Genomic DNA, 16580 nt, shown 5'->3' with positions numbered 1-16580 from the left:
GTAATCCTCACAAAGCAAGATACTAATATTATGTATCATTATTCCACTTTAAGGATAAAAAATAAGAATTATAGAGGCCAAGTAATAGCCCCAAATTACATGAGTATTAAGGGGCAAAACTGTGATTAGGATCCAAGCAAAATAACTCCAGATCCTCTGAATGTAATCTCTGAACATATTAAATTCTCTTCTTCCAATAGTCCCTTTTTAGACATTATTGTTACTGAAGTAAAGGAAATATTAACTATAAAGGACTCGTAAAAAGTCAGATGGTATAAGCATTCCCTTTATTACATTCCTAGATGGTGTAAAAGGATAGTATGCTTAAGTTTTCTAATATCACCATATATTATTTTATCTTTCTTAAGCATTACAGTTTAGAAAGACTTTTCTAATAGTCCAAATACACATCAGCTTTGGCATCCCATTGCAATTGGTGAAGCAGAAGTCTAGGAGGATTAAAAGAGAGTTTGCTTTATGAATCTCAATTAAGCTATTTGAGATGAAAATAATAGCCCCCTTCCAGTCATCTCCAGCCCCTTGGTCCTCATTAAACATCATGGAATGGTCACACAGTCAGCACTGCTTACCAGATGGCCCAATTTATTGACAGACCCAACACATCCACATTTTCTGTCAAAAGCATAGGTGAATTAAGAACTTGGGTTCCAAAAGTCCATCTTTGTATATACAGCTAACACTTTGTTTAGACCACTTGGGGAAGCTTATTACAGTATTACAGATATCTGCTAAATAAAGTGAGCTGAATAAATACAAAGGAAATTCTAATGTTATTCTACAAAGGACTTATATTATCAGTTGATTTCCTTTTGTCTTTTTATCAAAGACAATTACCAACAAAAGCAAAGTTTTTCAAGTCATGTGCGTTATTGCAATTTTGTAAAATTTTGCTTTCTACAAAAGTTGGTAGTAGGGAAAAGGATGATTCTTTCTTAATTCAGTAACTACTTCAGAATGATTTAATACATATTTGGTTGAAAAGTAGATATTTTCACAGCCCAGTGTTGCATATAGAGATAATGAAATAGCTTCGCCATTAAATTTTTGATTCAATTTCTCCCTGGAATGCGTTAACAGAAAACCACTTTCATTTTTATAGCTAGAAAAGAGGCAATTTACTGTGAGCATAACTCTGGAGTTTCCTAAACTCCTCACCAAGTAGAAAGAGCCTATTAATTCAAAACACTAGCATTGTGCATTATCCTCAAAACTTTGCTCAAGTTAAAACTATTATTTGCATGCATACTGACCTGATATTAAGATTACTTTCCTTAGAAAGAAAACTTATAGAAGTTTAACTGAATTACAGAAAAAAATCGCACCAAAATACAAAGACAACTGAACTTCAAAATGTTAATAAATTTTAACACAATGTGCTTATTTGTTATTGGAAGTCCACGTAAGTTTTGAGAAACTATATCACAAGGATGCCTAAAATAGCAGCTCTGAATGTCAAATTCTAGAGCTACAGGAAAGGACATTTTCTATTCTCCTGAAATACAATGAAAATCTCCCTGAGGTATGATGAATTATCCCACTATGGAAGAAGAGGAAAGATTAGTCTAAGAGCTGCACTGCATATCAATTCCAAACTAGGCCATTGATACCTATATCACAAGGAAGAATATGTGTTATATAAATGATCAAATTTTAATCACCTGATAAACTCATAGAAATTTTGAAATGGAAACTTCCATGGAGATTATCAAATCCAGTTTTCTCATTTTAGACAACCAAAGAGGTAGAGTGGCTTATTCAAGGTTAGAAAACAAAATAGTGGCACAGGAGGGGTAAGAATCTGTACTTTTACCATTATTCTATCTTCTCATTTTAAAGAATGTCACCTGATAAATGCAACTCTTTTCATTTTTAAATATATGCCATGGATCTATATGTAGTGTTATGTTTTTATGCATATCATACATAGACTAGAACAGAAAGACCCAGGACTCCAGGACCCAGCCCCCAATCTTCTGCAAAGAATAGAAGCTCAAATTACTCAAAGATAAGCAAATGCAAATATTTCAGCCTTTAATGTTACCAATTTATTTTGAAGTACATTTATTCTATACATATTTAAGACAAGATAATTACTACATTATGCAAACATAGCATTATAAATGCCCTTGAGAACATAATGCATATTGCATCTACAGTAATACAAAAAGAAAAACTACATTCTGAATGATGACTACAGTGTAAAACAGTTACAAGTTTGGATAAAAATGTTTAATTGTTCAGTAAAAAAATTCAAAGTCATCCTCATAGGATTTTAACCTAGGTTCAGTTTTTCTCCTTAAGACTCAAATTTCTTTACTAGGACACTTGAGCAGACAGAAATAAGGTGAAAGTAATCGTTATCCCCAACTGAGATATGTAAAATGATGGGGGTAGAGGGGAGCTCCTATGTGAAAATAAATCTGAATGAAATGAGCATCAGTGTTTGTTTTTAAGAAAGCTTCAAGGAATCTATGAAGATGCTATTTTGATATGAAATGTTGCTTATCTTTTTAATTAATTAAAATTAGTCTGTAACTTTAGAGTGTGCACATTCTGAACTACATATTCAAACTATATACAATGACATATAACATTTCAGTCTATTAATCTCCAGTAAGCAAAGAACGCAACTAACTTAAACCTTGTTTTGAAGGTTTTCTGACTCTAGCATTCACTCTGAAGATAAGTCTTACACAAACTTCAGAATGAAAGCACTATTGCTCTGTCTCTATCAACTTTTACACATTAAATATAATTCCTCCTTAACATGGTTATCAATATTTTACCATTTAAAAATACTTGCAGAAAACATTGGGAATCAGATATGGATCTATATTGAAGTTTATGAGAGAGTACATTATCTCCATAGTATTATTACAATGTTGGCCTGGAAAATGCTGATATTGTAAAGTAGAAAATACAAGAAAGAAACTGTTCAGACAAATCAGCACAGTTTTGAATATAAGTAATAAGGAAAAGGGAAAATAATAGTTTCACAAAGGTTAGCAGCCCTTAGAAGAAGGAAACACAAGTTCTCATCTGGGAGAGTGAACATTCGTGCTTGTGAAATAAAACCAGTACAGAACAGGTTTCATCACAAATCCAGAGAGAAAGCCCTCAACGAAAGAGTTTTCAGAATGACCACACATCATCCATGAAATCAGGGAAAACAAGTCCTTCAACATGCTAAGAGTATCAACGGTACTCCATGTAACTGTCAGTCTCAGAGACAATAAAAACCAGGGCAATAAAATGGGGGCAGGGGAGGGTCACATTTGCCAGGTAAAATCACTCTTACTAATGAATAGAGAAGCCAAACCAAGTTATTGGTTTCATGACAACGCACAAGATAAAGACAATTATAAAGAGCAGTCACCACTTCCAGAATTTAGAATTTATCATCTTTTTAGAAGTACACGTTTCCATCACAAAGGGCAGCCAAAAGCATTCTGCAAACTTTAAAATCACTGTAACAAACCTTGCTTTCCACCATCCCCCCAGCCCACGATGAGTTACAAATGTAGGTTTCTGATAACCTACATCAGAGTGACACACTTACTGTAATTTGATGTTTGCTATTTGTAAATGCAATCTTATTTATGTCACATGTGGCAGTCATTGTCCAGAGGACTGGATTGGTTGTGGATGTAAACACATTTATAACACATTTGCATTTTTACTCAAGTTTAAAATTTGAAGCCAGAAGAATATCAAAGCATAACTGTGTCAATTACCACCTAGGGATGCTTTCAAAAATTGCTCTGATAACTTTAGAGAAACAATAACCGGCTGTATGCAAACAGGCTCTCCAAAGTGTTCTGAGCCGTAAGAAAATAATAATCCAAATTTACTCAGATTCTCAAAGAAACATTTAATTCAGGAAAAGATATGGGCAAGAACACACCTTATTTTTTAAAGAAAGAGATGACTGCTAAGGAGGATTGGAGAATGAGCCTCTGATGAACGTAAACAGCAACACTTGGAAAACAATTGGCTATTTGGGATCTATGTTAAGATCTGTCATGATTTGGGGACTCAGTCTCAGATTCTCCGTTGGAATGTAAAACAGGTAATACTACAAATATTTCTCAGCACAACCTTATAAAAAGCTTGTCGTCCTTAGGCTCCAATCTTAAACCATAAGAAATTATGATAAATGTATATGCATTTCCATTTGATGAATGCAATCACATAGCAAGAAGTGGACCTCACAATATATCCATACCCAATATATCCAAATAAAATTTGCTGATACAATAAAAAAGGGGCTATTAGGTAAAACAATCTAACATCAATATGGACTAAATGCTCTTAACATAAGCAGACATATCAATTATAAACCTTAAATTTCCTCAGTTTTGCTTCTAACATTTTGATTCAAAGTGTTTCTCATAGTTTTAACGTTCTGTTGCTGTGAAAACATTACTGAAACTTACAAAAAAGTTTATTTTATTAATCCTACCCTGAAAAACCTGCCTCTCTTCATGTCCACCCCAGAGTAACATTTCTCTGATCTCATTTCAGGTGCCTCTTACATTCGCTTAAGAAATTTTTATTGCAAAACAGAGAATTTTTAGAAGTCACTAAAAAGCACTCCCTTACCTTCTAAACCTGCTTCAATCAGCCCAAACTGTTCCAATAATTTAACAAAAAGCACAATGACGATCAGAACTGCTATCATTTCAAGCCCTTCCAAGTTCATGGTCAGCTAGGTCATGGTCCGACCACAGCCACTGAGAAGTGCTCGGCTGCCTGGCTGTCTTTGTAAAGCCATTAAACTACATTAAGAAGGCTACTGTCAGAGGAGAACGGGAGGAGGAGAGCTTGAGAGAGAGAGAGAAAAAGAGAGAGAGAGAGAGAGAGAGGGAGAGGGAGAGAGAGAGAGAAGGGAAGTGAGCGAGATGGAGAGGCTGAGAGAAAGGGCGTGAATGAGAGAAAACGCATTCGTCCTGTCTACTGTAGCAGAGGCCAGAAGTGGCAGCCGGATAAAGTCGGGCCTGACGGAATTATCAGCTTCCTCGTTATCACTCTTACACAGAGAGAGAGCCACGCATGAAGTAACCCGCAGATCTCTCGAAGACCCGAGAGGTCACCAGGAAGGTCCCGAGGAAGCATGACGCGCGGCAGTGATGGCTCGGTGGCCCCGGGACCAGCGCACCGGCGCCGCGCCGCCAGTGGCTTTGTTGGGCTGGTCAGTTGCCTTGGAAACGGAAACTAACCAAGGGCTGAACTCCCGCTGCAGACAGGGACCAGAGCTCCGCATCCTGAAATAAGAAAAACCTGAAAATGCCAAGAGGCGGAGTGACAGCTTGCATTCAGCTGCTTCGGAGACATTGTTTACTACTCAGGAAAAGCAAAGCGTGTGTTTTGTACCAACTAGCTGAGCACAGAGAGAAATGAGGCTTAAGGGACTGGATCAATATTGACTCACTCCTTTTCAATGAGTTGCCTTATCCTAGGGCTCCATCTGAGTCATTGTGAACTAATATTCGGGTTTGAGTAGTAACTATCATACCGTTTCAAAGCATGGGTCTGCTAACCTAATAAATATTCTTAATAGTTACAAATTTTAGAGTTTAGCAGTTACCTTATGCATTAGCTCATTGCTATTCAATACACGAAAATTTATACTTTCATTTTTTTCAATGTGTACCTCCATCTCTTGCTTTCATAAGAACTGATTTAAGTAAATTTGGAGGCAGAGAAAATTTGAGAAGAAAATAAATAAATACATCAAAAATAATACTTGCTTGGAATGTATTTCTCTTTCTTGCACAACCATTTCATGTTTTCGTTTCCTCCATTACTGACCTAATAGATCAAGCCCACATTAAATACAGAATTTTAAAAATCAAGAGCTAGAAAGCATCTCAGAAAGTCAACTCAAGTCTCCCGCTTCACAGATGAACAAACTGAGGATCAAGAGAGAGCAAGAAAGATCAGGCCAGGGCCGAGCAGGCGGAAGGCAGGCATCCCTAAATGTTGGTTGGCTTTTGAGGCAACATAGTGCAGAGTATGGACTCCAGAGTCAGAGTGCCTGCATTCAGGTCTAGGATCTCTTACTAGCTGTGTGACTTTGGGTAAGTTACTTAACACCTCCATGTCTTAATGTCCTCATCTGTAAAAAGGGGGATGATAATAGCACTTAGCTCATTGTACTGTTGAGGGAGTTAATGAGCAACACATTTAGAACACAGTGCTCAATCACTACTAGCCCTTGTTTTTATCACAAGTCTTTCCATGCTTTATGCTTACGATGCAGGGTTGCCAGAGTAATTACTCTGAGTTGTAGCCTCATCTTATTATTCCTTTGATCAAAAACCTTCCATGGCTCCCTGTTTGCCTACTGAATAAGGTCCAAACTCCTTTGAACTGCATCCCAGTCTCCCTAGGATCTGGTACCAGCTTGAGGATGGTACCTCATTGGCCCTACTTCTGTCCATCAGTTCTACCTGACAGCTCAGCTTCCTTTGCCCAAACTCATTCTGCGCTCCTCCATCTCCAGGCCTTTGTTCAAATCACTCTATTTGGAAAAACCTTTCTACACCATCTCTGCCTGTCAAGTTCCTAAAACTCTTCCATGAAATTTCCCAACCAGAATTAGAGGAAAGTTTTCCCTTTTTGTGTTTTTATAGTATGTTTTCCTCTTATGATACATTATATTTTAGCCACTTGCATACACATCTTTGCAACTTAAGGGTAAGCTTTTAGAGGACAGAAATCACGCCTTCATTATCTTTACACCCCCCCACAATGCCTCCATGGAGTGCCCATCATACTTCATAGATGAATGCTATAATGCTTGTTGGATAATAATTGTCATCATTAATTATGTAATTACCACATGCCAGATGCTTTCTATATATTGCTTTTCCCTTTTAGCCACTCTGAAAATAGGTATCATTAGATAAGATTTACAGAGGAAACACTAAGCCTCAGAGAGTTTAAATAGCAGGCTCAAGGTCATGCTGCTGGTGACTAATGGGACCAAGATTCAAACTCTGGTTTGTTGAACTCAAAGTCTATTAATTCATCCCATTATTGCACGTACCTTTAAATGAATTAAAAATCCAAACTTTGGCAGAAGTACTTATCAGACAAGAAATGAAGATTACAGACAAACTGATCCTCCCAAACTGTTTGTGACATTCTAATTACTCCATTAACCCCAACAACTTTGGAACATGAAAAGTTTCCAAACTAGTAGTTAATTGAATTCATGGATCTTCCTTCCTGCTCGTTGACAGGATTATTGTTACTTAAACACACGTCATCTCTGGTCTCCAGAGGGGATTTTTCTATGTTTTTCTACCCAAGGGAACTCAGTGGAGCCCTTCAGTTAACCATACGAATGAACATCAATGTTTGCATCCTTGTGTTCACAGTTAAGTTGATGTCTCGGCAATGAAAGCAAAAATAGACAAGCGGGACTATATCAAACCAAAACACTTCTGCACAGCAAAGGAAACAATCAACAAAATGAAAAGTAATCTACGGATTGGGAGAAAATATTTGCGAATCATATATCTGAGAAGAGATTAATATTCACAATATATGAGGAAATCATACAACTCTATAGCAAGAAAAAAAATTTGATTGAGAAATGAGCAAAGGACCTGAATAGACATTTTTCCAAAGAAGATATACAAATGGCCAACAGGTATGTGAGAAGGTGCTCGGCAGCACTAATCATCAGGGAAATGCAAATCAAAACTATAATGAGATGTCACCTCACACCTGTTAGGATGGCTATTATCAAAAAGGTAAACGATAATAAGGATTGGGAAGGATGTGGAAAAGAGGGAACCCTAGCACACTGTTAGTGGGAATGTAAATTGTCACTGCTGTTGTAGAAAACAGTATGCAGGTCGCTAAAAAATTAAAAATAGAATTACCACGTAATTGAATAATCCCTCTTCTGAGTATATATCCAAAGGAAATGAAATCATACTTTGAAGAGATACCTGCAGTCTCATGTTCATTGCACTATTTGCAATAGGCAAGATATGGAAGCCACCTACATGTCTGTTGATGGATGAATGGATAAAGAAATTGTGATACACGTACAAACACACAGCCCTCCCCCCCAGAATAGTATTCTTAAAAAGGAAGGTAATTTTGCTATTTGTGACAATATGGATGGACATGGAGGACACTACGCTAAGTGAAATAAGCCAGAAGCAGAAAGAAAAATACTGCATGATCTCACTTAAAAGTGGACCCTAAAAAAGTCAAATTCATAGTTGAAGAAAGAAGAGTGGTTACCAGGGGCAGGGAGATAGGGTGAATGGGGAGATGTTGGTCAAAGGGTACAAAATTGCAGTTATATAGGATAAGTTCCAGACGTTTAACGTATAGCAATAATACTTTACTGTAGACTCGAAATTTGCTAAGACAGTAGATTTCTGGTGCTCTCACTACAAAAAAAAAGGTAACTGTGAGGATATGGATATGTTAATTAGCTTCACTGTAGTAATCGTTTCACTACTTATATGTATATCAAAAACATCATATTGTCCACTTTAAATATATACAATTTTTATTAAAATAAAATAAGATAAGGTTGATGTTCTTGGGCTGAGAAAAGTGTCCAGGCAAGGAGCTAGTGAGAAGTGTCAGAGAGGGTCTTTCCACTCCATCTGGATGTTACAGTTATGGTTCCCACGGAGCGGAATTGTTCTTCTCAGGGCCTGTGGGGTTTCCTTTCAGATTGTTTTCCTCATAAGCTCAGGCCTTTGCCCTTGCTGTTCCCTCTATTGGAATGCTTATCCCAAGATCATTCCATGAATAAGTGACTTTATTTACATCTTGGCTCCAAAGGCCCTGTCACAGTGAAGCCCTTGCTAACTGAACAATATGGAGCAGAACCCCTTCCCCTGATCCTGGAGTCACTATTGTCTGAACAAGTGTTATTTTCCTCCAAAGCATTGTCACTACTTGACACGGATATTTGTTTACTCGATTATCTAATATCTCTGCCTGCTAGAATATAACTTCCTGCCTATGAGGGCAGAGATTTTTGTCCCTGCTTCTGGTAACCACTGTTCTACTCTCTGCTTCTATAAATTCAAGTTTCATAGATTCCACATATAAGTGAGATGATGCAGTATTTTTCTTTCTTTCAGGCTTATTTCACTTAGTATAATGTCCTTTAGCTTCCTCCATGTTGTCACAAATGGCAGGATTGCCTTCTTTTTTACTGCTGAATAATACTCCATTGTGTATGTGTGTGTGTGCACGTGAGTGTACCACATATTCTTTATTCACTCAGCCATCAACAGACACTTACGCTGTTTCCATATCTTGGCTATTGTGAATATTGCTGCAATGAACATGGGAATACAGGTATCTCTTCAAAGTATTGGCTTTATTTCCTTTGGACAAATACCCAGAAGAAGGATTGCTGAACTATATGGCAATTCTATTTTTAATTTTTTGAAAAGTCTTTATACTGTTTTCTATAATGGCTGTACCAATTTATATTCCTGCCTTGTTCACTGGGATAGCCCTGAACTTAGAATAGTGCCTGGCACAGAAGAAGTAGGGACTAACTATTGAATGAATAATGTGACTGATACTCTCATCTTCCATAAACAGCCACTTGCTCTCTCACTGATCTGCCAGGACATAATTCTCTGTTATCTAGAGCGCCAAGGCTGCCTATGGACCCTTGTGAGGTTTCCACACACTCTCTTCAGAGGGACCACTCAGAGGAAGTCACCCACAGAAGAGAGTATTTCTGTTGCCTCTCTCTAAGGTGAGCCATGAGCACTGCACACTGGAACATCTTGGCTGTGTTCTTTTCTCAGTGTTTAATGTGAGTGATTTATGGTTCCTGCTGACATGACCAAGGAAAGTGATAAAAGGAAGGCATCAGAGAAGGTCTTCCTGCCCAAAACACCTAAACACCATAGGAGTGGAGGGTGAGAAGTACCTGGGATAGCACCCACTCCCATTCTTTGATTTCCAGCTGAAAGAATATTGCAGCATAAATAGGTAAAGTGGCTTTCTCCATAACTCTTAGCCTCAAGTCACAACTTGGACTTAATTGAAACATTAAGCCAGTATCTTTTCTTCCTAGAGAGCCTGGCATTCCCTTTCAAAAGAGAAATACTAGAATGTCCAGTAGAAAGAAGAGACTTGGGCATTGACTCCAGATATTTGACCTCGTTCAAGTTACTTAAACTCTCTAGACCTCAGTTTGCTGGTCTTCAAAATGAGGCCAATACACTTACATGGGGGTGTTGTGAGGATTAGGTATAATAATATTTGTAAATGAAACTAGGCTCTGAGTACTACATACTTTGCCAAGCTCTGGGCTAAATACGTGGACCGTCCCGTCCTTATGACCACTCTTTGAATAGATAAAGATTTTCATTCTCATCTTACAGATGAAACAATGGAGGCTTGGAAAGAGTTAGTGCGTTACTCTGGGTCCCAAAGCATCAGAAGCCAGTCCAGGAGAGAGCTGTACACTGACTGCCAGGACACTTCCCATGCAAAGGACTTGACAGTGACCGGAATACACCAAGCACTTGATAAACGCTTTCCTTCACTAACATACAAATGTCAGCGAAATAACATACAAACGTCACTGAAACACTTTATTATGACTTTTTAAAAGACTATTTGCTCTTTGTGGATTGACGTGATTTTAGACACAGGAAAGTTCTGTGCCCCTGCCCTGGGGGTGGGGTGGGGGCGGGAAGGGATGAGCACGAAGTAGTGGTGAGAGAAAAGGATGCTGTTATGATAGTTTGTCAAAAGCTACTACGTGGCGTACTCTCAAGAAACTACCGAGGGGGGTCAGAGGGAGATCCTGGTCTCACAGTTCAAAAGAAGGTTCCACAAATCTACTTTGGGGAATCCTTCACTCAGCTCTGCTGCCACATGAAGATTTCCTTGGCCTGTTCCCAGAAAAGTGAACACATTTAATTAGAGGTCCCCTTACTCTTGCGCTTCGGAGCATATCCCTAAAGTGCAGTTTATTCAAAATTACCAGATTACTGGCAGGAATGTACCCATTTCTGCTTCGTTTTCAGCAATATGGCTTTTGAAAGGAAACCAATGTTTCCTTCCAAAATGAAAGATGAGGCTGTCCTTTGATGAACTGAGGCATGGAAGGAAGAGGTTCTGGTTATTTGCGTCTTTTTGGTACCAGATTGGGGATAGTATTAAATGCGATGGGTGGTGGGAGACCTCTTCATACCCTAGTCTCAGAGCCTCAATTAATTGGTCAAAAACTGAACTTCATTCCACTTATTTCTGATTATTCATCATATATTCACTTGTTAAATTTATGGTTCAGGTTCTATACAAGGTGGTAAGGGTAATAAAAATCCTATCACCAGGCTTTGAAAAGCTTAAAATCTATTAAAACAAAATTTAGATGATAATAGCTGGTATTTTTAGGCTAATCACTATCTGATAGACTAGTGAACTAAATACTTTATATGGATTCTTTCACTGCATCCTCACATGAACCCTATGAGTTAGGTGCCATTATCATCTCCATTTTATAAGGGGAAATTGAGGAACAGAGGGCTCAGTAGATTACACCAGGAAATATTCAACCAAGGATTTTAACCCAGGTCTGACTCCAGAGATCATGATCAGACTGTGTTTTAGATGCAATTGCAAACAACTTCCATCCAAGGCAGGCTCTGGTGAAAGTTTTTAAGGAAATATGGAAAATATCATGAGAGGAGGGAGACCCCACTTAGGCTTGAGTGGCAGTGGAGGTAGAAGAACAGAACCAAGGTCAACTTTATTGCATTGGCCTTGTACCATATTGATAGTAGGTGGCAATTTTTTTTTTTCATAGCAAGGGCAGTCTTCCTTATATGCCCAATGGGGAATAAGACTAATCTTGCCATAGAATTCACCCAGAGCCTGGAAAACAGTCAAAGCCAGCTATATCACTTGCCCCGATGCTTCCACAAAGTTTCTTCCTCTCATTTTTCAGGCCATCTCCCATTGTGTCACATGAAATGAGCATCAGTTGCCTGCCTCTAACTCATCCCCCTGCTTTGGCAGTTACTCAATCCAAGGGAAGCCTGGCTAAATCCTGTGATTGAGTGAATACGGAGGATAGAAGGCCCTTCAAAAAGAACTGAAATAAAACTAAGCATCAAGGTATCAAATGAGAAATTTATTTCAATAATAATGTGAAGAAATAATGACTCACAGTTATGAAAGTGGCAGGATAATGCAGAGGGGAGAAGCCTGATTGGGTTCAAATCCCCAATCTGCTGCTTTACAGCTTCATGGCTTTGGGCAAGTTGCTGAAATGATTCATGCAAAGCACTTAGAACAGAGACTGTCACATTGTAAACACTCAATAAATGGTAGCTATTATTGTTATTACTTATTGAGCCCTTGCTACACATCAAGTACTGGTCTAATTGCTTTACATGGATTATCTCAATAAATCCACAGAACAATTCAATGAGCTAATACTACTATGATTCCCGGCCACCATGTGGATAAGAAAGAATAGTGTATCTTCAACTGAGTTGAGATTCTAAAGGAAAAACATTGCTCACATATACCCAGCAAGTTTACTACCATCTTCACCACAGGTAATATAAGACGAATTTATACATTTATAACGACTTGGCTTTTCAATTGCACTTCTTAAGAGAAACGGAAAATCTAGGTATCCCCGTTGCAAAGGAAAAAATGGGAATAGCATTGAAATAACATTCCTGGACACTGGGTTTTGAGAACACTTTAGTCACTCCAAAGGATGAGCAGATACAATGAGGTGTTTGTTAATGTAGCATCAGACTACAGACTCTACTCAGGTTCAACTGGATTTTCAAGGAGTCATGTTATCTGCCGAGGAAATTCACCTTCAAGGACATATTGCATTGCTCCATCAGTCTCATCAACCCCTTCTATTCATCACACTCAACCTTCCCCGACTAGCCAAGACTCCCAATAGTGAGAGAGCAACACTATACCAGGCTTCACCTGGCAACCTTGTCCTCAGGATGAAGAGCAAAGGCAATCTATTCAGCAGGTGAAGGTGGCTAAATGGAGGAACAATAGGCAGTAACTCAGAAACACTTTGAAACTGTACTTTAGTGCATCCTCACAGAGTTAAAGATAAATAGGGGAATTGTAAATAGTAGCAATATTATCCAGCAGTGGCAAGAGAGAACAGAAAACTGCTATACGTATATATTAAGTAGTGGTGCTCAAAATTTAGTGTGCATCAAAATTACCGAGAGATCTTAAAAATGAACCCTCATCCTCAGAGATTCTGACTTAGCAGATCTTGGGCAGAGCCCACGAATCTCCATTTTTTATCAAACATTCCAGTAATTCTAATGCACGACTTCTCTGGACCACACCACGAGAAACACTGCATTAATCTGTTCACTCCCAACCATGTAAGTAGCACAGCCTCCAGGGAGACATTTCCCCAGCCTATTAAAAGCCAGCCGAGAGTCGCACATTTTACAAACTCCATGTGGTTAAGAATAGACAGGGGCTCCATCAGTTCCACAAACTTCTCTAGAAAGTTTTTTCCTCTACTAGAAGTGAGATATTTTTAAATCATCAGTGAATAGATACAAGTTTCCATTCCATGTTGTCAAAGTATTTTTTGATGATTCATTCTCTGTATTCATCACAACTTTCTTTCTCCAGGGAGCTTCAGATGCAAACTTAAATGGAGATAGGACTGTGAACCATTCCATGCCTCTCAGAATTGCTATATATCCTAGCTCCCATCTTGAATCTATCCCTGGAGCAACCTCCTTTTAGCTCCAAATGTAGTCACTTAAGAGAGGAACAACACTCATATGCAGCCATCTTAATAACCACGCAAAGTGAAATAAATAGCAATTGATGGATGCCAATGTTCAGAAGTGTGAAGCTGATTTAGATAAAGTACATATTTCAGTTTTAGATCTAATAAAAAACAAAACAGCAGCCACGTGGAGCCCTTTCCCATTACTCTGCCAGGGATAATCTTTATCTAAATCAATACTATAAAAGTAACAAAAGACACCAAGTTGTCTGATGCATAATTCATTTATTATGAACTCATGTAAGACTCAAATAATTGAAACAAGATTATTTATGTGATCATTAAACCCAGGGCAATTTCTACAGATTTTAGTCCTGCTTAATGGAGATCTTAGCTGTAGATATATATTTAGCCAGATTTCATTCCAAATATTGTTCCTTCCAACAAATTATTCCTCGTTACAGTTAGCATGTTGTACCTCCTCACTGTAATAGAGTATAAAAAATTGTTTATTCTTTTATTTTATTGCACCAACGAAATACAAAATGTGAAAAGTAATACACAACAATCCCCTTGACAATTATTCATGCTACTTATATGTTGTAGTTTAATTACTAACAAGTCTAACTTAATCACTTTTTAATAACCTTGCTTTTCAACAGGAATATTTCTAGTATAATAGCCGTGATATTTACATCAAGCTAGAATCAAATTTTGCATAATAATTAACCTTATGTTTTATGTAAAATACCCACAGAAGACTTGCCACTAGTAGGCCCACACTGAAAAAAAAATTTCATGAACACAATAGAAATGTAACTCATTCAATAACACAAAGTAGCCTCAAAGAGTTAAAGATTAATTTGTATAGATAATTGAGGGCATGCTTTGTTAAATTTTACTTATGTATAGAGCCATGAACAGGCTAATACTCTTTTAGAGAGTCATCAAAACAAGGCAGTCAAGCATGACCTGCTGGTATGATAACTGAGGATGGCACCTCTCTGAACTGTGGCATTAGGAGATGCAGTACTTTTCTACTGCTGTGTAGCAAATTATCGCAAACTGAGTTACTTAGAACAACACAAATTTATTGTTCCAGTTTCTGTGGATGAAGAGTCTGCTTATGGGTTAGCTGGGTCCTCTACTCTGGCTTAAAGTGTAGGCCAAGGTTATGACCATATCTGAAGCTCTGGGTCTTCTGAGATTACTCACTGTTCACAGAATTCATTTCCTTGTGCTTGTATGACTGAGCTCCCTATTTTCTTGCTAGCTATTGGACAGGTACCACTCTTAGTTCCTAGAAGTCACTCTTGGTGCCTTGCCCTCTCTACAATACGGTGGTTAGTTTCGTCAATGCCAGCAGGAAAATCTCTCTTATGTTTCAGATCTCTCTGACCTGTTTTCAGAGATAACTTGATTAGGTCAGGCTCATCCAGAATAGTCTTCCTTTTGAAGAACTCAAAGTCAACTGATTAGGGACCTTTATTACACCTGCAAAATCACTTCTGTCACATATAGTACCATAATTTGGTAATGATATCCTATCATAGTCACAAGTCCTACTCATATTCAAGTGAAAGAGATTTTACAGGGTGTGTACACCAGGATGTGGAATTTTGGGGCCATCTTAAAATTCTGCCTTCACAGTGTACTTCTGCTATAACTGCCAAGTAACATGCCAGGTTTCATGTGGTTATAGGAGGCTGAAGGCCAATTTTTATTTCATAATTTTTTTCAAACTAAATTGGGGAAGAGGCTCAGCATGGAGCTACTGGGTATTTGGCTACTGAATGCACAGGAGCCAACAGACAGATTTCAAGTCCTGGAGTGGAAGCTGTCCACCAGCCACTTGTGGCAGCAATAGGAGAAAAATTACTAGAAAAAGCCACAATTGATGGCCCACTCTGGCACTAGACTGAACATTGACCAGTTGGCTTCATCCACTGAATGTAGATGGATGGCTTCATCCATCGATCAAGCAGAAAGACCTAGGAAAGAGTAAGGAGGAGCATGGTTGGGGCCCTAACACTTTAGCTTCCAGATTCCCTTCAGTACAGAGTAGACTATTCCTGTACTCTTTTTGCTGCTTCTTGTTGCAATAGCAACTGTGGCCTAGCTCTGTTCTCACTATGATTATGGCTGACCTCATGAATATCTCTTTTACTCCCGTTACAGTAGATCATAGTGAAATCATTGCCTGCGCGCAAATCCTAACCTGATACATTACTATCTAGATAGCTTTGGGCAGATACCACCTCTTAGCCTTAGTTACCTCGCCTACAAAATACACATAGTAATAACATCTCAGAGTTGTTGTTGAGTTGAAATACTTAAAATAAGTGAAGCACCCAGAACAATACCAAGTGAAAAATAAACAAATGCTGTTATTATAATTAAAATGAGGTGGGTGTTATGGTTACTTTATTCCCAAGGTGTTCGGAGAATCTAGCGCCAAGTCTGGCATACGGCATTCACTCAACCTGTGGCTGTTGAAACTCTATTAAGCCTCTCTTCCCCTTTTTACCTACCCTCGGTCTACATTGCTGTAGAGTGATAGAAACATGTCATTCTCTGGCTTCCATTTTAAGTATTATCTCCCTGACCGTGGAATGAAATCCCCAAACCACGGCGAGAAAGACGAGCTCCCTCCCAACTCTCTGAGGAGCTCTCCAGCCTCATGGCCTAACAATCTGTCTTCACACCCTGTGTTCAGGTCACACTGAACTACTGCTGTGGCCCAAATGCCAGGTTAATTTCTCCAATTGCTTCCTTTTCCTTCTGAGAAATTCTTATCCAT

General features: G+C 38.4%; 1 protein-coding gene across 5 annotated transcripts in view; it reads right to left on the bottom strand.

The window, feature by feature from the left end:
• KCNIP4 (potassium voltage-gated channel interacting protein 4) overlaps positions 1–16580 on the bottom strand; it is a 1058683-nt gene that overhangs the window by 493844 nt on the left and 548259 nt on the right. Inside the window, exon 1 of one of the 5 annotated variants that reach the window (XM_023638707.2) lies at positions 4624–5177. The exons of the other annotated variants lie outside the window; for them this stretch is intronic. Coding sequence (XP_023494475.1) covers positions 4624–4723 — 100 coding nt within the window. The 5' untranslated portion in view covers positions 4724–5177. Of the gene's footprint in view, positions 1–4623; positions 5178–16580 lie in introns of those variants that run through there. 5 annotated transcript variants of the gene reach the window in all.

The sequence above is a fragment of the Equus caballus genome, chromosome 3 (assembly GCF_041296265.1).
Source record: "Equus caballus isolate H_3958 breed thoroughbred chromosome 3, TB-T2T, whole genome shotgun sequence".
Lineage (NCBI taxonomy): Eukaryota > Metazoa > Chordata > Mammalia > Perissodactyla > Equidae > Equus > Equus caballus.
Note: the sequence above shows the minus strand (reverse complement) of the source record. Positions and strands in the feature narration are given on the sequence as shown.